Here is a 27,081-nt window from a genome sequence, read left to right on the forward strand (position 1 = left end):
TACACTTATTTACTTTGCCTTTGCTTCTTTATTCTGTAGAACGTCGTGTTGTGCCGGCGCTCGTCAACTCTCATCTTCTCTATACTGCTCATTCTCAGACCTTAGACCATTACACATATTCCGTCTTCTTTACTCTTTGCTACAAAAGTTATTCGAGTCAAAATAAATGTAGAGAGCACGAACCAGTTGCTCAAATCAATTTAATCGTATCTCGTTCCGAGAAAATCATAGGTGTCGGCTGGGTTATTTAGCTCTACAATGTTTAGAACCCACGTGATTAAAAGACTAGTGATTTATATATAAAAATATAAAATATATGTTTTTTTATATTTTACATGGAGTTTAAAAATCTATGAATTTTTGTTATTTATTTAAAATTAAAAAATTTTCCAATTAGTAACTGACAAAAATAAAATTTTTGAAATATTAATTAAATCATGTTCACAAGACTCTACTGGAGCTAAAAATACTAAAACATCGTTTTTTTAAATTTGTATCTTAAATACACGGAGAGATTATTTGCGCTTGAAATCCTATGGTGTCTTAGTAAAACTAGACCATGTGCCATCTGATGGAAAATGAAAATAAACTCATGGAAAAATTACTGTGGCCATAGTAAAGTCTGGTTTTACTATACATGACACCATATGGAGAAATTATTCTCGTTAAAAATCTTATGGTGTCATAGTACATCTGGATATGGTATGTCCACCCTACAATTTTTTTAAAAATTATTATTATTATTATTATTATTATTATTATTATTATTATTATTATTAATTGCCAAATTCAAATAAAAAGTAGAGCAGCCGACACCTTTTTCAAAATTACAAAAACGCAGCACAAGCTAAGATCTCCTTTTTCTTCACGCGTTGACCAAGATATTGCAAATAATGACGGACCAATGAACAATCGACAAAAGGAATCAAACGTCATTTTCCACCAATGACATTAATAAATTACTTTCCATCTAAAATTAATTAAAAATATAAAAACACTCAGGCATTGTTGCCCATCTGACGGAAATTTAAATGTACACATGAAAAAATTACTAAGGCGATGGTAATTTTTGCATTTGTTGATTTAAATTTCCATAAGGTGGGCAACATGGTCCAGCTTTACTATATATGACACTATAGCCTTTGAAACAAGCATAATTTCTCCGTGTAACATAAAATCTGTTGAAAAGATTATTAATAAACGAATTAAAAATAGCAAACAATGGATTTACATTTTGATTATATTTCCGACGTTCTATATAAAGCTCATACTGTAATTGTTATTGAACATATAATTAATATCCAGCATCAAAAGTGGGGATGATAACAATGCCGTAACGCGTGGTGCTTTAATTCGGCTATACAACAATCCACATGTGTTACACGGTCTTTCGCCGACAAATGCGAATAAATTACTTTATTATAAATTTTTTACTTTGCAAATGCTGTGTTTAAACAGCCAATTATTCGCTACTGGTTACGTTACATATTTTATCTCTTATAAAATCTCTATTATACATTTCGAAACGCTTTTATTAATCATTTATAATTCAAATAAATTTTAACCTTTGATATTTATGTATTTTAAATATTTTTTTGTTCGCACAATGCTCTGTAATTTGCAGTACGCAATATTTTGAATCATTTATTACATTCATTGAAAATATTTTTAAAATAAAATTTTTTCAAAGTTTTTTTCTCAATAAGGGTTGAAATTTTATAATAGATAAATTCAACTGTCATCAATAGATAATAAAAATATAAAAAAGTGACAATGGTTCATCATATTGTGTTCTATTGACACGATCATTTCCCAAAGTATCATTCTCACAAAAATTTCTCGTCTTTTGCTTAAAAAAAAACTAACTGACAATAAAGTAAATTGAAAAAATTCCATCAATGTGAGTTAATTTTGTTGGTATCTTGCGAAAATCAATGGTAATAATTTTATTATATTTTTTAAAAGATATTAATTTTAAAAATTTGATATTGACAGAAAGCTACATCTCACATCGGAAGTATCTTTTCTCACAGCTCAGGAGAATGAAAGGATCATAATACAAGAGTAGAGTAGAGTAGAGTAGAAATAAAGGGGCGATATGAAGTGTACTGGGTAATAAGAAGATATAAAGGGAGAGTATGAAGAGGAGGACAAAGTGAAAGAGAGAAGAGAGAATAAATGTTAAGCGATAAGAGATGGGAATAAACGGCGGGCGTGCTCAGTGCTCGCGCATTGGTGGTTTATCAGGGCCTGTATGTTAACAGTCGCCATGTTTGAATCCCCACCCTCGGATCGTGTGTGATGCTGGAGCTGCTGCTGCTGCTGAAGACTACCTCACATGCGTGATAATATACACACACTTACATATGTTGCTAATGTTTACCCTACTCTTGATAGTAAGTGCGATGGTACTCGCGTTCAATGGCGATGATAAATCATCAGGTACGTTAAAATAAAAATACGCTTTTTCATAACCATTATGAGGATTCATTTGGCTCCATTTAGAAACTATCATTATCATTAGTCCCGCAGTTAAATAATTATCATTTTTATCTGATAAATATTGCAGTCTTGATATTTTATTTAATGGAGCCATATCTTCTCAACTACTTCACTCAGGTGGGTTAGAAATCTTCAGGACCTGGAAAAATAATTATAAACGTCAGTGGCTGGTTAGATGATCGAGATTTTAGTAGCAGTAACAAAGACATAAATTATACGGATTACCAACGCAATTGTTGACTCAACCTGATGCGCAGAGACCGAACGTGAGCAAGTAACCGCAGGGTTGATGTGCACTAAATATTCAGGTCTGATTCAGTGATAGGATTCGGCATTCAAAGTAAATCTGTGTTTATGTAGAGATAGGATAGATATATGTGGAGCAAAACAGCTCGTCTATAGAGGAGATTTGTACACAGCGTTCCTTGATCTCCGGTTATAATTTTCAGCCTCCTCAATATATCCACCCACACGATGTGTGACAAGAAACACTTGAGTTCAGACGTATTAATTAAATGGCTCATTTTGATCAGAAGGATAAAAAAAGTAACGTTAGTTTAACGCCCATCGTCAACTAAATGTCTCTCCCAAGCGGTGGTCCAGCAGCACCACCGGACTACCTGGAGTCTGTTGGATTAAATTTCTTCCTGGATTTCAGCCAATCACCGAGCTGGTTATTCACGCCCAGTGGTAGCTCTTTCATCTAAGCCACACCTCCACAGGAGGGCTGTTACTCTCCCACTGTTTGGACTCGTTGTTCTGAGAAGGGGAACCGTGGACGTAACTTCCCCGAGGTAGCTCTCTTCCCCACTTAGCTGTTACACGACCGGCTCCTCGTTTAGCCGGTAATTTTCTCAAACACTAGCAAGCGTTCAAGCCAGAAGCATCTCTCGTGGGCTCGTTATTTCTTCCTTGCTTGTGTACTTGTAGTATTTTTTAATTTTTCATTTAATTGTCACCTGGAGGTTATAAACGTGTCGGTTTAATTTTTAGTTGACATCGTTTTGCTAGTGCGTGTAATTAATTGCTCCATTATTTTATTCAATACTAAACTATGGATTTTATCTGAGTGATGTGAACCTGTGGCGAATTTTAAGTGACGTCCGCAAGGCTATAAGTGATCTCATTAAATGATAACTGAACTTGGAGATACGGCATAATTTAGTGGATATGTCATAGTGGTTTATATTTTTGGAGTCAGTGATTTTTTTGAAACTACTTTTAGTATTATTATTGATTTTGTTGATAGAATAGTGAGGGGAATAATAATTAGTATTGGAGATGTCAGTAGTAAGTGTAATTATGTGGCTTTGCCAGAGTATAATTTCCCTGTTAAGAGATTAATACTCAGGTACTGAAACCCGTCGGACAATAGGTACTGCAGGTTGGAGAATAGGGCACTTGTAATAGTTATAGAATTACAAAGCATACGATGATGCCGCTCGCACCGACGCCAATAGTCCCTGTACCCTCAAAGCCGAAAATTGGATTTAGTATAGATTCAATAGTGGGAGGCGGGGGTAGGGAAAATAGACTTCACGAGCGGGTTGAAATTGAACGGGATGGAAGCCCCATGGAGGTTGTCGAAGGGTCGTCTTCACCCCGACTAAGAAGAGTCGCACGGTCACCTGGTGCCCATTCCGAAGGGTCAGATCGTCCGTTGTCTAGAAGCTCATCTGTCGAATCCTATCCGACATCTAGACTTAATGGGCACCCACTTAACCAACGTCACCATAATCATCACCATCACCACCATCTCCAAGGACTGACTCATCTAGACTACAGCCGAACTCAGGCAAGGAGTCACAGTGGCGGGTCAACGCCTAACAACAGCCCCAGTCCTCCTCACAGAATCTCTCATGGTGATTCTCCAGTCAGTGGGCATCCTCAACCTCCTCCAGGTGTCGTAAGACCCAGTCCAAACTACCTCGGGCCCCCGCCTGGGGCAGCGACTGCCGCAGCCGTCGCGGCCGAGCAAATAAAGTCCCTATACGGTCTCCAATCAGGTCATGGAGCTGGACCTCAAGGCCAGTCTGAGTATCACACACAGCAGTTTGCATTGGCAGCCAATCTAGCAGCAGCTCAGCACTTCCAAGCCTCAAATTTAGCCGTTGCGCTGCAAGCACATCACGGTGCAGCACCTCACGGGTCACCTCATGGTCCATACCCACATGGAGCTGCTTCTGGTGGTCCTCATCCGCCGCCTCATCCTCATCAGCCCAGAGACAGCTATCCATTATTCCCGTGGCTGCTTTCTAGACATGGCCGACTTTTCCCTCACAGGTTTCCTGCAGGTAATAACCAAACAAATATCAATATCAATAATTACTTATATTCCTAAGCTACAGATTTTCAATTAAAACTAATAATTGATAAACATACTACAAATAATGTCACTACATGTGACTTAACGCACATACATACATCTATATCTATGTATATATATATATATATAGATAAATAGATAGATATGTATCAAGTTATTGAGTAAATTACGCAACGTTTCGTAATTGAGATTTTGTAACGTCGACTGCTGACCCTATCACACAGCGACTTTCTTTGTCTTTTATTCTTCCTCTCTATCCTGATATCTCACAACGTAACATATCACCGACCACCGAACAATATCGATTAAGTCATTAACCCGTATTTTTATATTTTTAAAAATCACTAATTGCCGGTCGACTCAACTCCGAGCTTGTTATTTTTAAAAATCCATAAAACCTGGATTTTATTTTTTATTTTTACTGCCTAGTGTCATATTATTATTATTTTATCAACTGTTATAAATATATGTAGTTAGTATACATAAAACATTTTTTACATTTGAAAACAATTGTTTCTTATCATATCTACTAATTATGTAGTTATCATCACCGCTATTACCCTATTATTAACGGTCATTATACAAAAAAAACTTCACCTTCACACATGCCTGTTATATTATTACTTATAATAATTTCATAATTGTTTGGGAATTAGTTTTTTTTTTCAAATTTTATTTCTACTTTGGATTACTTGGACCCAAGTAAGCTCTGCTATATTTTTTTTATCAGGTTCTCGAGAAAGGCTAATAAATCTAACAACTTAGTGTTCTGTATCATTGACCCAGTATGTAAGTGAAACGTTTGCCAGTATATATTTATATACATATATATGACACATAAACTTATTTATATACGTAAATTAAAAAAGTGGTAAATAAAAAAATATTATTTTACTCTGTGATATTGTTTGTAAACTTGAATATATATATGTATATATTATATAATATATAAATGCATGTATGAATGTATGTATATATGGTAAATGCGTGAAATAATCGTCTATTGTTAAACTTACCAATTAAAATGTACTAATTTTGTTTAATTATAGTTTTATCTTAAAAGCATATTTGTCGAGTTGGAATCATAGCTTCCTTCATTGTTGTTATTATTATACGATAAGAGAGCCAAGTAATCATGAATTACAAAAGTGAATGTAAACAATTGTCATATAATAGTGTCCAAGTTAAAGCAATTACGTTAAGCATTAGCATTTCATCGTTTATAGACTCCAGGTCATTAAGTCATAATGTCACGATATCAGAAATTGATATCAGTGAGTAATTCTTGAGACTTAACACTCTTCAGTATAAGTGAAAAGAGCGGTGGTAAAAATCTACTCGATTTAACATCAATCGGTGCTAAAATAAAAATTGAAAAAAGTATTACATATATATGAACAATATAAAAAATTATAATTAATATGATCTGGAGAAAATTTCAATTTTGCTATGGAGTTATTTATGTTCTATGTAATTCATTCAAAACTTGCGCAATTTACGCCCACTATTTCAATTACCAATAATTTAATTAATTAATAAAAATACTAATTGTAGGAAGCGAGTAAGTAGAAGTAAAAACACTGGGAAATTTTTTTAACACTGTTAAAGAATGTTTATACTGGTGATGGTGTTAACACCGAAAATTTTAACGCACACCTTCTGAACTTACCCCGTTTTTTTGGCAGTATACGGTAGATAAAAAAAATGCAGTTAATAATAATAATTAATTTTCAGAGATGAGGTTCTGATGTTTTTGTATTTCATATATATGACGGAGACGATCTTTACAAAAGCGGGTTAATTGGCATTGTTAGAATGTCGTTTACCCTCGAGTGCGCTCCACGGGATGTCTGATGCCAGATAATGCTCTTATGACTTTTATATATATATATATATATATAGTTTATATTTCTATTATAAAGTAGTTTCACACTTTTTTAATCCTCGATTTACTTTATTGTCGAGATGACATCCCGCCTCTTTGCTGTCTTCCCGTACCTTTGTTTGAATTTAATATTTATTTGCTAGTCTGAAAAAAAAAAATATTTCTTTTTTATAAATTCTAGTATTTTTGTCGGCTCTCTTTATTAATTATACAAAATTGCATATTAATTACCATTCGAAAAAATTCACACCTCGCATTAGTTTTTTGTTTCATTAAAAAATTTCTATTTTATCGACGATCAATAAAAAAATTTTGACACAATTGATAGAAATGAATCAAGTTAAAGAATTAAATTAATTAATAGCTTAATTAGATTTAAATAGAATTCGAATTTACTTTGGATTTATTACATTGCATAAAAAAATTACATTTTGCAGCATTTCTTCTTATTAATGAAGAAAAGCCAAAAAGGAATTGATTAACGATTTTAATTTGATTAATCGGATATTCAGAGTAGAAGTGAGCATGCGCACAACATTGAAAGTTGGTTTTGAATAAAATGAAGGTTATTGAAGTGGTTATTAAAGTAAACAGAATAAAAAATGAATAATTTGAGATTATCAATGTGTCAAAAATGGAAATGTCATTAAAAATGAGTCAATAAATAAAAAAATAAACAGTTAATTGAGAGCACACCTATAACTTTGTGCTAAAGGTGTGCAGTATAATGGCAATAAGTTAAAAAATGTCAATTAACATAACAGAAAATAAATTTCTCGTTGAAAAAAAGGGTAAAGATAATAATAATAAAGTAATGGTAGAATAACGTTACCTCAATGTTTTTAAGTACATAAAACATACATTTCACAATCGATCAACCAGAAATAAGTATATATATTAGCATTATATATGTGATAAAGAACTCACGCGATTTTCTCCATTTAACGTCGTTGCAGCTCGTGATCGCATTAAGAGCCTGAACTCAGTCTCAGCTCAGCGTTATAATAATACTAATGACCTGGACGCTCTGAAATTTCTTAAAATGCATGCTTGATACGAATGCTCAGTGCAACGATTAATTAAAAGACCATTAAGGCATTAAAAAATATTTATGATACTAAAAAAGAGTTGTTACGAAGTTTGTGTTAGGAAATACGTCCAATCCACAGTTCTCTTCAATGTAATTTATATTTATTTATCTTCATCGGCTTAGAACAGATAATTTAATACGTTTCATCGTTTAGTATTATTTTTTAGTAATTCTAGGTCGCTTTGGGCGTCTCGGTTGTAAACTCATACGCCTTAGCTTTTCACATAATTACTACCCGTCATTATTATTATTTATTTACTTTTCTTTTTTTTTTTTTTTTTTTTTTTTTGTATTCATTATACCCCTCGTTAGCTGTACGGTATTACATATTTGTAAAACTACACAGTAAAAAATATCGGGTTAAAATCAACAAATTTTTGTGTTATTTTTTAACAGACTATTTTTGTTTAATTCCAACATTAAATTTGTGTTAAAATCTCAACTTAAATGTCGCGTAATAGGAGAAGTTAATTTACTTTTCAAATTTACGGAAAAAAATGTTAATTTTTTCATTTTACTTCTGTAACATTGATTTATTAAATGTAGTACATATATTATTTTGAGGTTATCAATAGGGACAATTACCATTTTTCACTACACCTGCATCAAAATTTTAAATTTCTGTTTAGAGAGAAGAAAATTGTTCTTTTCTGTTATGGTTTCTAAATCTGAAATAGTGTATACACACTAGTTTTCAGTGGTTTTCACTGTTTCAAATTTCGAGACAGCAAATAAATGACAGAAAGCCCATGCGCCATTCTTCCCACAAAGGGCAATTTAAAAGAATTCAAGAATTATCTTTGAATTAAACAGAATAAAACCGATTTTAAATTTTTGAATTGGTTTCAATTCGGTTTAACTCGGAGTCAGAACCAGAAATTTTAGAATTATTTTCGAATTAAACTGAACAGAGTTATTTAAATTTGTTTCAATTTGGATAAATTCTGGTTTGCCTACCGAATTAGACAGATTTCTTTTCTTAGTTACGTACTGAATTAATAGAATTTATCTGAATTATACAGAATCAAAAATTCAATTCTGTTTAATTTGATCGAATTCAGTTGTTTAATCAGGAAATTGACGTCTATTAAATGTCGATTTCATTATTATTTTTCTAACAATCATTCCATGAGTATCAATTGACTTTTTAACATAAATTTTGTGTTAATTTTAAAGTGACGCTCAATAAATCTTGATAATTATAATTTTTTCATTAAAAATAACACTTTTCAAGAGTTAAACAGTACATCAGTTTAAAATTTCTAAGTAACAGTGAAATGTGTCGTTTTAACACAAAATCTGACCCCGTACACTGTGAAAAATTTCCAACAAATTTTACTATGGGCGCATTGCAACCCCGGACCATAAGAAAACTGTTACAAAATTTCCAAGTGTCCCATAGTAAATGGCATGCGCAGATGACACAATTGGGACCTAGGCGCATACGGTTACTATGGAACACTTGTAAATTTTGTACCAGTTTCCTTATGGTCCGGGGTTACAATGCCCCCATAGTAAAATTTAATAGAAACTTTTCATACAAATGCACAATATTTTTTACCGCGCATGAAAATTGCTACTATTTAATTTAAAAAATCATAACGTTGATGTTTAGCTGAGTGCTAAAGTTTTATTTGTAGTTGGGCTTTGAAAAAAATATAAAAATTGTTAACGTATACTTGTGCGTATTTATCGTAATTCCTTTCCGTTATTACTCGCAGCGTGTATCTCGAACGACTTCCGGCGTCGCTGGCGCGTGTATTGGACGATCGACAGGCACCTTTCGAGGTAGAATACTCAATTAGGTAGTTACAATAATACTCCCGCGCTCGCGCTACATGCACCTCTTTTAAAACTTATAATATATTTACACGCGCCCTTTTGCTAATTTTAGTAACAAACATACAAAAAGAATATATATACATTTTCCTTGATAAATTTTTTATCTGCACCCGCGGTCATATTTAATATTTTAATTAATAAATAATGAATAAACAAACACACAATATTTTACAAGCATAATAAACTGAATTATTCACAAGTCATCCATCAATTATCTTTAACGTCTGTAAATTACAAACAGCAATTAATATTTATTTTATCATCAGCAACTTGTCATTAAAAATTTATTTATGAAAATTTAAAATAAATAAACAAATAATTATTTTTTAAAATTTTAATTACCAGGTCCAGATATACCGGGATTTCTCCTTCAGCCATTCAGAAAACCCAAGAGAATAAGAACAGCATTTAGTCCGAGCCAGTTATTAAAACTCGAGCATGCTTTTGAAAAAAATCATTACGTTGTTGGCGCTGAGAGGAAACAACTTGCGCAAGCATTATCTTTAACTGAAACACAGGTAACTATTTATGTGACTATTAAACTTATATATATATGTATATGTATAAATTTTTTTTTATCAAATTAACGATCTCTAGAAAGTTACGAAAATACTCAAAAAAAATTAATTAAATTAAATAAGTCTTTAGTCTTGAAGGTGTTAATTACTTTGTGTATTTAATTAACCCACGCTAATTAGATATAAAAATATTTTACTCGGCACAAAAATTGCGAAGTCAACGGAGATTAAAAACGACGTGAATGTAAAGCGGATGACTGTATTTACTTAATTTCTTTGGAGTGAAATTAATTCCGGAGTTTATTTTAGTATTGAAACTCCAAATCGGAGTGAAAATGGATTCCCGCATGAAAATATCATATATGGTAAGCATATACTAAAAAATATATGTTACAGATATAAAAATATGTGACAATACATGAAATCTTATATAGAACTTTATATAGATTTTGGCCGATTTTATTATATTTTTATATATGTTTTCTCTTATATGATTTCATATATTTCCGTATAACTTCAATATATTATTTATATTTTTGAAAACTTATAATTTCAATATATTCAAACATAAATGTTATTTATATATGGAAACAAATAAGAATACATATATAATTGATCATTATATGTCAAGATATATGTACCATGTATTCAACTTTATAAATTTTTATATATTTATCGATATATAGAACCATATAAGTCTCCCATATATGTAAGAATAAATAAAATCTATTCTTTTGTGTCTTTCTCTCTCTGTTATAAGATTCAAACATTGTGTTCAGAATATATATGTGTGCTAGTTTACAAATTTACATATATAATTATTAATATATGTAATACATATATGTGCTAACTTATAAGTTTACATCTATGATTATAAATATATATAATACATGTATTAATTTATAAACTTACATATACAATCAATTATATTAAACTTACTATATTATATATAAGAAAATATATATCGTTTTGGCCACTTATATGGTCCCATATTGATCATATATTTATCATATATGGTATTTTTATGCGGGAGATCTGTAATCACTACGAATTTACTCCGCTAATAAAATTAACTCTGTATGCAAAATGATTTTTTCTGAAACTCCGGAACTTGGTGGCGAACAAAATTTGGATTTAAATGAATTCCGTAATTCACTCCCGATTTTTGACAGTGTCTACTCCAAGATATTTTGTATAATTGCCTTGCGCAGTAAACTAGAATAGTCTACTTAGCGAACAAAAGGCGCTAATTGAAAGATAATATTTGAATAGCAGAACAAGTGGACAATAAGCTTAAGTAATTGTTAGCTATATTATTATATATAATAGATGTTATATTAAACATCTATCTTATATGTACATATATATTTATAATAAGTATTAGCCGACACGTTTTATCTAAGTTGAGTTCGATATCCCTCTCGTTATAGTTCAATGAATTTTATTACACTAGATTAATATTCGATTCAATTAACTAATCTCATTCCAATTATATCTTTATATTTTATATAGCTATATATGCCTATAGATATATAAGTACAGTGTAATTAATTAAATTTTTAAATGAAAATACAAAAGTTTAATGACAAACAAACGATAAAGATAATTGTACAGACAGTTGGGTGATGAGGCAATTAATTAAAATGGAAATAACGACGAGGTAAAAAATTAAAAGAAAGAAAAGAAAAAAAAGTTAAAAGAAGGTGATTACACGTATTATATAGTAATATGTGAGGCTGTGAATATGTTCGGTGTATAAATCATGTTGTACAAGTGTCGTCGTTTCGCTTGGGTTTATGCTCGTAGAATAGTCCTTTGCCTCGTTACCATCTACTGTCGCAAACTATATACTTATAATCATAAACACGAAGCATTTTGTACGAAGCGTAAATCAACTACTTAATCGTTTCTTATCATTTTTTTAAAAATAAATATACTTATTGCTAGGTAAGAAGTGCGCTTGACAATATTACTGTGGTCTTGAAGTATTTTTGAATTATAATATTAGTGTAGATAGACGGTTTTAAATTGATACTCGCAGATAAATTTACGGTAACAATTACAATATATTGTGGGAATAGTTACCGTAATTTATGGTAAAGGCTTTTTTTAAATATCGATTATAGGAATGACACCCGTACAAATTATGATAACCATTCACGGTTAAATTATTCTTGTTTGAAATTCTATGGTCGCCATCTGATGGGAATTGAAATAAACACATGCGAAAATTACTGTGAGTAAAATTTACAATGGTGACAGTAATTTGTGATATAGAATAGAAGTAAAGATTTTGGGCCAGATTTGGTCACTTAATTTAAGAAAAAAAAATTATTTTAAAAAATGCACCCATAGTTTTTTTAATTTCCTACATGTGCATATTTTTAGTTTTTTTTTTTTTTTTTTAATTAAAGTGTTGAAAAAAAATTCAATAACTATTAACTGTCTAAAACTTCAGAATCACCATAAATGGTATATAGTATAACCATAGTAATTTTTGCATGCATGGAAAAAAGTGTAGTTGCTACAACGATTGTAGTTGAGGATACTACAAGTTGGAGTAAAGAAATTCCAACTTCAACTTGGAATAACCTCAAACACGTGTAGTGACATCTGTACTTTATGTAATATCCTTTACTACATATTTGAGTACTCGCCACTACAATGTTTTTATTACAATATGTGATTAGAAAAACCACAATTTTTTTCCATATGTTTACTTCAATTTCTGCAGAACATGGTCCGGTTTTACTATGACACCATAGGATATCAAACAAGAATAATTTTTCCATGCATCTATATAGTTTTCAATCCTATATAATATGGTTATACGATTACCATAATATTATGGGAACTATTACCATGATGTAGGGTTCCCCATAGGTACCTAGTAATTGTTACAATGTAAATATATGATCCATTGCCATCATTATAAGAATTCCCATGAGCATGGTAATCATTACCATACGATATCTAACTATCACCATAATTACAGAAATTTTTCCTATGTTTATGGGAACTTGCAAGAAAATATTACCATTTCATGGGTCAGAAGTTAACAGACTATTAACAATTTTTAGATTTATTTACAACAAATCAATTGCAAAAAAAAAAAACTAAAAATATGCACATGTAGAAAATTTGATAAACTAAAGGTGCAATTTTTTTGAATATTTAAAAAAAAATATTTATTGTTTAAAAAAAAATCCCAAAAGATTGTAGTGGTGGTAATGTGAATATTGATAAAATAAAAAAGTTTAAAGTATAAATATATATGTATGTATAAATAAGTATGCAAAAAGGCGTGCAATTTATTTATAAATATATTTATTGGTGTTGCGACTAACATATAAGTTGCTAACTCGCGAATCATTACGCTGCCACGTACGGTAATGGAAAAGTTTGCATATTATGCAGGACGCGTACGAGTCTCTATGCATAATGAGGCGCATCGTTGCTCGACTGGGAATTAAGTTAACACTGCCATTAATCAGTGCTCGTACAATTAGCTGAGTTTTTTTAAAATTTTAAATTATTGGGTGTAAACTTATTTTGATAGTCGGGTTATAGAATTTTTTTTCTGGCTGTAATTACAGAGGTATTAAAAATATATTTTGAAATTAAGTTAATTATTATAAAGAAATAAAAAGTCATTAGATGTATGAAGTAAAGGCTTCTAGCTATTTTTTAATTGAGATTTATTTAATGGCCCGAGAGACATTAAATACTCATTTCATTAAGATTTCTATTATTAGTTTCTGTATGTACGGTTTCATTTTCAAAATCATGTTATTTGAAAAATAGTTTTTTGAACTTTTTTAAGAGATAACTAATTTACTTTTAATTAAGTAATTACGTCTTATTACTTGTGCTTGGTTATATGAACTTTGTTAAAGGAAACGAGTTTGTTAACACTGTCTTATTTGTCAATGATAACAATAATTACTAATAAGGAAAAAAATAAAAGAATTATATAATTATTTTTTCGATAAAGTGTATTTATCGGTTAAAAGTAATTGATAGGAATTTATTTTCGTGTGTAATGCAGATTAATTCAACTCTTTGGTTTTTATGTACAAAAATTTTCCAATTTTTAATTATTAGTTTTGATTTTTAAAAAATCGAGGATTAGTTTTGGTAAAATTTAAAATTTTTTGACAGTTTGAAAAATTTAGGATTACTTTTCAGAAAAATTTTAATTTTTGGTCAAGAGTGGGAATTCAAAAATTTTTACTTGATAGAGAGAATTTTATGAATGTAAGTGTAGCAGACATTAGACAAATTTAAAATTATTAATTAATAGACTAAATAATTAATAAAATTAAATTTAAAAAAAATGCGCTTTTAAAAAATTTTGAAATTAATAAGTGCATTTTTTAAGAATATTATTTTTTACATTATTTACTTTATTTATAGTTTTAAATTCGTCTGTCTGTTACATTCACACTCACAAAAATTTTTTTTTACTTATTGAAAATTGTTGAATTAAATTTTTTTTGAGTAGGACGCGAATCAGTATTTTGATTTTGAATATTGCCACGCAGCATCAAATATTTTGAAAATTTTTGCAGTGAATGCGGACTTTATGTAGATCACTTCAAAATCACTCTTCTAAAAAAACTTCATATTTACTACGCATGCGTTGTAACTTTTTTTCAGTCATTTTTTAAATAAACGATTAAATTAATTACGCAAATAAAGTAGATTCCAAAAAATCTAAAAAAATTTCCGATCAAAAATTTTTTGAATTCCTCATTCTCTTATTTAAAAAAATAAATTTTTGTTCGTTTTCCAACCAGAGTTTCATTAGAAACAAAATTTTTATTTTCCTTATTTTAAGCTGAAAAAAAAGCTGTCATTTAAATAATCAAAAGTCCATTTAATTCTCAAAGTTCTCATCCAACTCGAATCTGCCTTATATTTATTCACTTAAAACTTCATTTACCTGAAGTTTTAAATTCTTTTTCAGTCCAAATCAAACCTAAAACCCCTATTTTGCCGTGAAACCAACAAAAAACCACATCCGTCGCACTTTCTAAACAGCATTCTTTACATCATTAAATATATTTACAAACAAATTAATTAAAAAACATAAATGTCATCGAACACCATATAATATTATTATCTATCTAAAGAGCTATGTTATCATCTTTACAGCGTTATAACTATTTTATTACTTCTCCATTTAATTTCCGTGCAACTGTTGTTGGTTTATTGTGCGTAAAGCTCTATCAAATTCGCCGAGATAATTTAATTTTATTCTTCTCTACCACTTATCCTTATTCTCTTGGATGTATCTCTGTGGATCTGACAGAACAAACATAATTTCCTGTGTTGATTATATATCACATATACATGGGGTGCATCGATGTCGTCAATTTTATCCTAAGTAAACACGCTCGAAGAACGCTCCAAGCGTAATGGCGTCACTCCTAGGGATTGTATGCTATGTAATTCTCGTCGAATATATATATACATATATATAAATATATATATCATCTCACCTTGGCAATATCGTGTCGTTATTAAACGCGTCCAGAATCGAAAAATAATATCGACAGTTTATTTAACATCTGACGCTATCTCCAAGAGATTAAAAAGGTTGTTAAGTGTAACTTATCATCAAATAATTTGATCAGAATTAAAAGGATTTATAACTTAATCCAGCTAATTAAAGATCTCTTATTTTTTGTATAAATTTAATTAATGAAATAAAATAGAGAAATAAAAATTAATGAGGAGACACGTCATGGCAGATGTTTATTGTAAATCGAGACATATCTCGATTTGGTCTCGCCCTTGTGAGAAAACGATATCTTGCGCTGGATGTTCACACTCAGTTTACCTATAAGGTCCTTGCCTGTCACTTAGCAAACCCAAAGACATGCTTTCAATTACATGAAATGCCGCCTCAGCATTTCGTCCTCTGGTATACTTTATCCTACCCGAGGTCTCTTACATGTACAGTAGGATGGACAACTGATACATATCTTGTCGGGTCTAATAAAAGTAAAAACGACGGACTAGTTTTTAATACATCATCACAAAGGCTTAAATAAATAATATGGCCGTGGGTTTTTGTCCTTAAATTTGTAGCCTATGACTGGCTGGTGACGGTACCCGCTGAGGGTGAGCGCATCAGTTTCGCTGGTATACAAGAGAAAGATTTTAGCCAATGAGTGTTGCTGCCGGTCGTTACCATGGCTACCATCGAGGGTTGATTACTAAATGGGGGTAACTCGATTAAGGCTACAAGACTCGAGAGTGTTGCAATAAACGCTAGGGGACTGAGAGAACGAGAGGATCGCTAACGGCTCCGCTGGGTATACGTGATAGGGCGTCTTCTATTTGCCCTCTTAATCACCTAATAAGTGTCGCCGCTCTTCTATTTTCCCTATTATAAACACCGAACACAAACTTCTCATTGGGTTTGATCCCTGGTTCTTTGGCTCAGCGTCTATTCCTCTGGAAATTAATATAAAATAACAAGAAAAACAGCATGATGAAATTAATGGTGAGGCATTAAAGTGTAAGAGTATATAAATATTGGCAACATTTGTTGGACTTATCTGTCGTTGGTTAATCCGGGTCTTGTCAAAACCACACATCTTCTAACGGGTGTGTTAAGCAAACAGTTTGATGGGATATATTGTCTGAAAGGAGCGTGAAAGCTTGTGATACAATGGCGATTTAACGCGTCGATAGCTTGAATATCCAGTGCAACAGCGGCCTACAACAATCGCTGTCTTGTTTTCGCCCTCACGAGATCACACAACCATATCGAATTCCCCTTTTATTCTTCGAGACTAGAGACCGTTAGTTGTTGGGGTAGTGATGATACACCAACTGAATATGTGGAGTCAATTCGCGGACAATAGACTCATGGGACCTAGTCTGTATGGGTCTTATGATGTGAATGAATTGCCGATTGTATAATAAATGAATAGTTTATGAACGGGGTTAAATATGGATGGAATAAATCTATGGTTATTATATATTTTCAAATGTGAACGCATCCTATCTAACCCATGTGCGATTGCATGGAGCCCATAGAAATCCTTGTAGGAAAGTATGGATTTATGTAAGAATCCATGGAGGAAACCATGGGTTTCTGGATTCCATATGGGAACATATGGATTTTTTTGTGGAAATTAATACTGGAATCTGGATTTTTACATGGAGAGAATTATCTTGTAAATTTTACTCGTTAATTGAAGTAAAATTAGGCCTAGATGAATAATTACGCTTCTGTTTCTAGATGTGTTCAGTTATGGGGTAAAAAAAACCTAATTTCGAGTAACTTTTGAATAACAATGAAACAAAAAGAATCGAGTTTAATTCTTTTCTGTTCTCATTCTGTATTAAGACAAAGAAATGAAACTTGACTTGGTTTAATTTGAAATTTTTTTAAATTACGCCCAAGTCAAGGTATTTTTTTGACCCGGGAACCCATGTAGGGATTTAGGCTAGATTCTTATATGAATTTTTATGACAGGGTATATTTAATTTATATGTATATATTGTATTTTGAGTACTTTAAAATAACTATTTTAATTTTTGATGTTTCAGGTAAAAGTTTGGTTCCAAAATCGCAGAACGAAACACAAACGGGTGCAACAGGAAGAAGAGGCCAAAGCACAACAGCAATCCGGTGGCAACAATAACACGAACGGCAATGGAAACAACAACAAAAACACTCATCATGTGAGCAAATGGCAGCAAGAAACCGGCGATTATCATCCCGAAGACGACGAGGACGAGGACTCAGAGCTGATTGATCCGAAAGCCGAAGATTGTTCGAGTGGATCCGAGGCGTAGCTAGACATCACTTGTCTCGATTGAGGCAGAGAAAAATCACAAGCGGTGACGTGTTGACGTATCTAAATAACTTTTAGTTAAAAGCAAGATTTCATTGCCCGGCAATTTTGTGGAGCAACCGAGGGAGTTTTCTGTTAGTTGACTAGGAATGAAATATCCTCGAGCCGGAAGTCTGTGTAATGGAGCCATTGTCTGTTGCAAGACTCCCAGAAAATACAAGACACTAAATAACCGCGGCTGCGTTCCGCCGGAAACTTGAAAGAAGACTCGTCGCGGAAGAATGACTTGATGCAGGGATGATTTTATTTTTATTTGGCAAGAAAACATCCCGCGCTACAATACGCAATCAACAAAGATATGATTTATATATATAAATATATGTATTTTTCAATTATTTCTTTGTGACAAATTTATTTTTGAATAATCGAGTAACAAACTTTGTTCTGATATTTAATTAGCCATCAAAATAATGCCATACGTGACGTTTTGCGTACCTGTAAATAGTTAAAGAAATTAGTGATTGGAGTATCGAGTGCCAAACTTTATATTTTAATTATAAATATTTAAGTACTGTAAGACATTAAGAGTATTGTGGATGATTGATAAGTAAACCCCAGTGTAATAAATAATTTTAAGGTATGTATCTATATGTGAATTTAGATTTATTGTCTGAAAATAAATATGAAGAGAGACAAGCACAGTATTTCCTTGAGTTATCTTATTAACGATACAACTTTAAATTATTTAGACAAAATATATGAAAATATATATTATATATATTATGTAGAATATGCGTGAAAGTTTTGTATATAATAATTGTAAATAATAAATTGTGATTCTCATCGACTAGATTTAATTTTAATTGTCAAAAGAATATTGAGTTGGTATTCCATATATGATATAGCTAAATAAATTATATCATTAAAAATATATACTAGTAAATTGATTTTCCTCATCTGTTTATGTCTATTTAAGTATTTTTTGTTTTATAACTGAGCTTACGAGGATTGCGGGCTGAGTTCTGCGAGATGCCGGAGTCGAGCGTGCAGAGGATAGTTGGAGTCTGTACATATATATATATATATGTATGTAAGGGCCCGAATCATGGGTTTGCAACATAACAGCTAATTATGTAAATTGCCGGTGTTGCAAATTACTCTTCCCAGTTTGCGTTTATTCAGCTCACAATCCACACAAACGGCGCACACCTCACTGGGGAATTCGTCGGCTTCCTCTGTCCCGTCTCTTAACTATTTAACCGGCAGGTTTCCGATAATCTTAATACTTTTTGTTGTTATAAAAAGTGAAGCCTTTTCGTTTACAAATTTCAATTTGTTGATTTAATGGTAATGGGTGATGATGATGCTGAAAAGTATAAGAAAATAGGGAGATGTAAATATCGGTCTGCCTGGGGTATAAGGTGGAGGATCGAAAAACGTGTATTCTGTAAATACGAAAAAATAAAATAGGTGATCTTGAGGGCCAAACAAATCGTTTAATTCAGCTTCAACGATCGAGGTAATGACGACCATAAACTGTAACAGAGCACACAACGTTTTCAGTGGTCAACAAATTGGGCTTGACAGGCGAAATAGCCTGTGTGGTAGAGGAGAGAAGAGTGGACGGGAACTTGGCCTGAGAGAGAAGAAAGATGTGTGAGAATAGAGCGAGAGGTGAGAATAAAAGAAACAAGGAGAGAGAGAAAAGAATCCGCGTGGATACACGTACACGTGTATTATACCTGGGTTCGAAACTAGCTTGAGATGCCACGCAGGTCTGCCCGGGGAGGAGACCCAGGTTCCAGGAACCGCGCGTGTAAAACACCAGTTAAATCGTGCTTTCTAGTTGGAATGGAGAAGAAAACAATGCGGGACGGGCCCTAAAGTGCCTGACAAATGTTACAGGTTCTGGATCGGGATCCTCTCGTGCCTCGGTCTCTTATTCATCCTTCTTATTCTCAGATGTATCTTTTATTTTTAAAATACTTATCCCTCGAGCCACTGACTCCGGCAGCTTATCACTCTTCTCACCTTGAGTAATTCCTGATATTCTCGCTCATAAAAATCACATCAATATCTTTATTGGCTCCTCGTACCTGAAACAACATTAATTAATACACTAATCACTTCTCATTTGCTTATTTTATATGTCTAGCTTGTTAGTCTAATCGATTACGAAAGTTTTATCGTTGAATAAATTATAATAATTCCGGCTCTATAAGTATCTTTATATATTTTTTTGTATATATATATTCTTTGGAGTGTAGAGGTGTACTGTCGTCAAAAAGGTGATCAGGAAGAATAGGATACGGTGTTAAATTTAAATAACATGCTAACAAACACGATCCTCAGAGAATATTTGTATTTGGTAAGGATACTAATTTCACATGCGACCTCAATGCCTTGGACCACCGATATTGCAGTTACTTTTTATTTCAACAGTCCTTTTTCTTCTGAGGTATCAAAACAAAAGGAAATCCACTCACTGCAGTTTTTACGTCTGCTGTTAATTAACTTGAGTATTATCGAGTGATGGGAAAGATGGCTGAGCTTATTTTTGCAAAAAGAGGAAGGAATAAAAAATTTTTGAATTCAAGTTGTAGTAACAAGCGTGAGAACCTAACAGGAGGGTAATAAACATGGAAAAAGGATTTTTTTATCTTTCGCGGTCCACTCGGACTTCTAAGTCACAAAAACTCTTTAGATTTATTGCTTTATTAGCTTATTTCTTACAGAAAAGGCTAGAAACTCTACGCCGAGAACATATGTTGACGCGAATGGAGTAATACAGAAAATAAACAAAACTTGAAAATCGAAAAAGGCATGGTCTCAGTTATTTAAAGACCTTAAATTATACTGTGCACAGAAAAAAAATTTTCTCGCCCCGAAAAATTTTCGTCTCAATTCATAATACAAAAATTTTGCAAGTACATGGAACAAAATTGGTGCGAAATTACACAGAAGGGGATTTCTTAAGAAAAAAAAATTTTGTTTTTCAATTTCAAATGCAAAATTTTTTTCGCGCCAAGAAATTTTTTTTTCTGTGTACAGTTTCAAAAATCAGCAAATTCTGACTTCGAAACTGTAAAAATCAAATTATTTTTGAGACCTAGCAATTATTACAGTTTTGTAGAAGACTTTTTTCAGTTTTCAATGACATTTCATTCATAATAAAGTATCATTCAACTGAAAATACATAAAAAACTCTGAAATTTTGCATCTATACGTGCAATTACTTCATTACAAGAAGTAGTCTTCTATTACAATGTAAACTTGTACATGGTTTGAAATTTTTTCTATATGAGAGCCCAGTTTTCGCACTAAAATCTGTAATTTTTTTGTGTGCAGACAGTGTGTTAGTTAAATTTTAATGAATTTGATTAATTAAATTAATCTTAAGTAATAATTACTCGTTAGCTTAAAATATGCAAGGAAAAAAGTAAAAGAAATAATAAAAAAGGTTGACAGAGGGTCAACGAAAAGGAGGATAAAAAAAGTAAGGGAAATAAAGCTGAAACTAGTCGTCGATGTGTGTGGGTCCGAGGTCCAGAGTATCGGGTTACCAATGAAATAGCGATACCATTTTGTTTACAATATTGTCGAAGGTGTGTTCCAAGTGCTCGCTTGCAAGTTAACGAAGCGAAGGTAGATGAAAAAGGTAATAAGAGAATAAAAGAAAGCTCTGAAGGGTAAATAAAAGCAATACACGGTCCATATGTCCGCGAAAGTTATATCCTTTTACGATTCCTCGAGCACTTCCGGCGACAGGAATCCCCGAGTTACTGCCCGCCACAAAATATACTATTGCAAATTGCATGTAGAGCACAGATCTCCTTGCTGGGTCCTTAATTCACATCGACGATGATTTGATGCCAGTGTACAGCACATCTGGCATTAGAACTCGTAGAAATGCAAATATCCAGCAACCAAGACGTTACTGAACCAAACATGCCATTAGCCCCCAACTGCGATGACCTCTAGGTTATGATGGGCTCGCGTGGCTGGCCCACATTAAAATCAACAGCGAGCCTTTCCTCAGATCTTCAATTGTATAAATTCTCAGCGATATGTCATTATTAAGCAGTTATACATAAATAATTGAATCCTATAAATTATTTTTATTTATAGTTTTTTTTTTTTATAAATGCCAGGGATTGGACTTGACTTGGAATTACATATCATTGATAATTACCCAGTATTTTTATGAATTCAAAATTCTAACCTTTGGTCGATTTTTGTATATATTTTTTTTATGATATTGAAGTTAGTTAAAGTCTAATAATTCTTTGATTTTTTTTATAAATGATAAATTATAAAAAAAAAAATATTCAAAAAAATTGCACTTATAGCTTTTTAAATTTTCTACATGTGCATATTTTTTGATTTTTTTTCTTTGCATTTTATTTGTTGAAAAAAAAAATTCAAAATTTTAAATTGTCTATTAAGGATGAATTTTTTTTTATAGGGACGGTTTTCAGAAGAGAAATTAGAAAATATTGCAAACAAGTTTTAACAACAAATATCCTGGAGGTTTATTATGCAGAGTACGGCTGAAAATAAGTCTCTTATTGCTTCATAACAGTGTACTTGTAAAACAGCAATTTAATAATCTGAACGCATTTGCTCGAGTCGACTGACGTGAATGCGCATAATGTTATTAATGGTGGCGTACCGTTTATCCCGTAGGATGAGCATGCATACTCTTGAAGCTCAAGTAAAGCATGTTCTCTTCTTATTTTAACATGTCGTGGTAACTTTTTTTAAATCTTACACGCAAGGTACGATTGAAAAATCATATTGAGATGAACGCGACGGCTTTGCTAAATCCATTTATGTATCAATAAAAATAAGCAACAAACACACACAGCTAATGTTTGTAATCGATTTAATATTGGAATGATAATTTTTTAAAAATAAATAATAAAACGGCACAATAAATATAGAGGATCAACGATCTGCAGAAAGAGGTTGAGGTAAAGATTAATAAAAAATAATAAGGGCACGAAAGAGCAATGGGGTGTAATCACCTTAATGAATAGTCGCTCTACGTAATTATGGTGAAGCTGCCACACAGGTTTTCAAGTCACATACACTGTGCTTTTAAATATTCACTTGATGTCTATTCATTGTTATTTCTTATGGAAAAAAATATATGAGGATTCTTTGGTATTTGTATTTTTCACGGAATTTAGAATTCAAAATCTTAATTAATATTTTAATCTTTGGTATTCTTCTGGGGTGTAATGCTGGTTAATAATTTCAACGGACACATGTCATTTAAGGAAATTATTTCTGACGTTTCGTTTGAAATTTATTGAAAAATTTGTGTTTAGTTACGCGTCAAAGGTTCTAGAAAAAAAAAGGATTTTTTGGCGCGAAAAAATATTTTGAATTTGAAATTGAAAACAGAAACTTTATTGGCGCGATGAAAAATTTTTGTTTTCAATTCATACTGCAGCAAATTTCCAAGCTCAAGCAAAATTTATTTGCGCAAACTTTTGAATCCTGAGGGAATTTGGACACATGTCTTTTAAGGAAATTATTTCTGACGTTTCGTTAGAAATTTATTGAAAAATTTATGTTTAGTTACGCGTCAAAGGTTCTAGAAAAAAAAAGGATTTTTTGGCGCGAAAAAATATTTTGAATTTGAAATTGAAAACAGAAACTTTATTGGCGCGATGAAAAATTTTTGTTTTCAATTCATACTGCAGCAAATTTCCAAGGTCAAGTAAAATTTATTTGCGCAAACTTTTGAATCCTGAGGGAATTTGGACACATGTCTTTTAAGGAAATTATTTCTGAAGTTTCGTTTGAAATTTATTGAAAAATTTGTGTTTAGTTAAGCGTCAAATGTTCTAGAAAAAAAAAAAGGATTTTTTGGCGCGAAAAAATATTTTGAATTTGAAATTGAAAACAGAAACTTTCTTGGCGCGATGAAAAATTTTTGTTTTCAATTCATACTGCAGCAAATTTCCAAGGTCAAGCAAAATTTATTTGCGCAAACTTTTGAATCCTGAGGGAATTTGGACACATGTCTTTTACGGAAATTACTTGTGACGTTTTGTTAGAAAAGAAAGTAAATAAAAAATGAGTGTTGAGTTGCGCCTCAAAGATTCTAGAAATATATATATTTATATATTTATATATATATATACATATAATACACGGTTAAACCAAGTCTTAGTCAGGTTATCGGTGGGTTGAGACTGAACAACGTGGCAATTATCAGCCATTCCTCGCAAATAGCCGATGGTTAGTGATAATTATCTACTGAGAACAACACACCATCAAAGATCTATATACCGGGTGTGTTCAATCGATAATTCTAATAGATAAAATGATATTGTTGATTATAATTTGAAATAATTTATTAAATATCAGCGATATTAATTTAAATTTTTCCAAGCAGCCTTATTTATATATATTAAATTAAAATAATTAATCTTGATAGAATAAAAGCCTCGAGTTTAGATTTATTAAAACGTGTTATATGTAATAACCAATAATAAGTACAATAAATATAAGACGAATATAAACATAAATGTGTAGTCTTAAGCACTGGCATTAGGGTAATAAGCGTGTAAAGAGAAAAGTTATATTGGAGTTTAGCTATATCTATATATATATATATATATATATATATAAGCAGTGCACTTATTTTCGCGCTCGCAAATACACAACCGGATGCCGCGGCTCGCGGGAATGCCTCCAACGTTTTTAGGCCTCTTGTACGTACAACGATCTAGGATAGAGAAAACGTCTACATAGCCGCTGTTTCCTACATTCTCTTTTGTTCACAGCCGTATAAAAGTTAACTCGGCTTAACTAATAATTATACATACTCTCGTTTAAACAAAATAAGTTAAGTATATCTAGATATATGTTTGACTCAAACATTTTAATTTTCCCATTGGTTTTTTTGGAAAAAATATTTATCATGAAGTGCGATAGCAATTTTGAGTTAAATTGTCAATTTTGAATAATTACCGGCACTTTCGTATGCCTTCATATATATTTTATAGATGTAAAGATAATTTTCAGATAATTTAACGACAGACCTTTGACCGAGTTACTGTTAGGCTTATAGAATTAAAGTTATAAAGGATTATGCTTAGAAGACGAAATTGAATAAAATAGATTTAAAGAAAATAAAGTTTATTATTAATAAGAAAATAACGGAGATTTTGTGACAGCCGGATTTTATAAATTGAATTTAATTTTAGCATTCAGTGATTTTTATTTGTTTGTTGATTAATCGCGGGAAGAAAGATTTCATTTAAAATTTTTGAAAATTTCAAATTTCGCGCTAAAAAAATTAATCGCGGGAAGAAAGATTTAATTTAAAACTTTTGAAAATTTCAAATTTCGCGCCAAAAAAATTAATCGCGGGAAGAAAGACTTAATTTAAAATTTTTGAAAATTTCAAATTTCGCGCCAAAAAAATTTTTAAGGAGTTGAGGAATTCAATTCAAATTTCTTCATAAGAATTATAAAATTAGGATTTATGTCATGCCGACACAAAATAAATTTTGGAAGTGGTCAGAAGGAAAATTCAAAAATTTCAGCAAATTATTCGAATTTTGATGATTTTTTAAATTTCTTGCAAAAGTATCTGGGGAACAAGACGAAATAATATGGAAAAGTTAGACTTTGGGGTAAAATGGGCAGAAATCTTCAAAAATTTAAATTTCAAATTAAATAATTTGTTTACTAAAAATTTGATTTTGGACTTTAGTTAAAATTTTTGACAAATAAGCCATTATTTTTTCAAATGAAATTTAAATTCAATTCCAAGAAATTTCACACTTTAGTGCGTCAATTACAGTAACTACAGTAAAAATTTGACAGACGGCATTTATTTGAAATCAAGTCCAATTTCAAAAATGACTCGAACCACTTATCGCTCGCCCAAATTGCATGCAAACGTTAAAAAAAAAATAATTTAAATGTTAAAAAAAAGCATAATAACAATGTCTTAAAATTAATTTAAACCTTCCTTTTTTTCACTCATTTGTATAAATATAAGGAATAAATACTCAAGCTGATGGACAGGATGAGGCACATGAGGCTCGAGGGCAGCCCCTTGCTAACTATGTCCGTCAGTGATAATGTTGATGAATCGGCTCGCTTACACTCAACCGCGAACAAGGCGTACTCCATAAGGCGTATACTCGAGGGGCGAGAGGAGGAGCCCCATGGATCCCAGTCCAGGATCACGTGCTTGGGTGCCCATGTAAGTGATCCACCAGTGTAAATTCCCGGTATGTATAAAATACATATACATCAGTTATCCCACTTACTCTTCCACTGTTTCTCTATCACCAAAATCTCATTCTCCTTCTTCTTACCCTGTCTCTACCTGCAGTAAACCCTCACACTTTTGCGTCTCGGTTCACTCGGTGAGCGATCACTTTTCTCTCCACCCACCAAGCCTGACAACATAATCATCAGGTTTAACTTGTGCTAAAGTATAGTTAGCCGCGCATTGCGGTTACAGTACCTAAAATGTGTGTGTTTGGGCTACTCTATTCCCATGACTTATCACTGCTTCAACTCCAAGTTAACTCCTCGGCGAGCCTCAACCATCAACTCCAACAAATTATTTAAAAACCCAACTAAAAAAATCAAATAAATTCTCAGCGATAGCTCAGGTGGGAGAAATTATCTATTTTAATAGTCTGTTATACAAAGATGTAAACACGCATCATAAGATGAGCTGGAAGCCTCAGAGATTAAACTGCCGGGCTGATGATGAATCCTCAGGTGATGCCTTTAGGTTCAAATCACTCGAATTATAATAATCCACTCTACTACTTCTACTACCACTACTACTAGCTCTATTCCAATGAGTGTCCAGGATGTCTTTACTTGGAACCGTTTGAAGGGCTAGTTAGCTTAATGGTCAAGTCACGGGATCATTAACGGGTCCACGTGACAATCGTCATTAATCATATTCACCGTTCTCTCTTGTGTATATTTGCGTTTCTGGCTCCCTGGTCTTATTAGCTCTTTCATCAGAGTTGGAACCCGGGCCTCGTGGTCAATCTATTGAAACATCAAATCCTGATGTCATCCATCAGCGTCGTATTTAGTCGCGTTTT

The 27,081-nt window shown here is 32.0% G+C and overlaps 1 protein-coding gene across 1 annotated transcript; it reads left to right on the top strand.

Moving 5' to 3' along the window:
• The first annotated feature begins 3,341 nt into the window (after positions 1-3,341).
• LOC103571842 (homeobox protein EMX1) lies at positions 3,342-18,799 on the top strand. The gene is made up of 3 exons (XM_008550162.2): positions 3,342-4,796; positions 9,991-10,163; positions 17,733-18,799. Exons 1-3 carry the CDS (start codon positions 3,935-3,937, stop codon positions 17,979-17,981), a joined length of 1,284 nt encoding a protein of 427 aa, XP_008548384.1. The 5' UTR covers positions 3,342-3,934; the 3' UTR covers positions 17,982-18,799.
• Positions 18,800-27,081: the final 8,282 nt, after the last annotated feature.

Source organism: Microplitis demolitor, chromosome 10 (genome assembly GCF_026212275.2).
Source record: "Microplitis demolitor isolate Queensland-Clemson2020A chromosome 10, iyMicDemo2.1a, whole genome shotgun sequence".
In the NCBI taxonomy this organism is placed as follows: Eukaryota; Metazoa; Arthropoda; class Insecta; order Hymenoptera; family Braconidae; genus Microplitis; species Microplitis demolitor.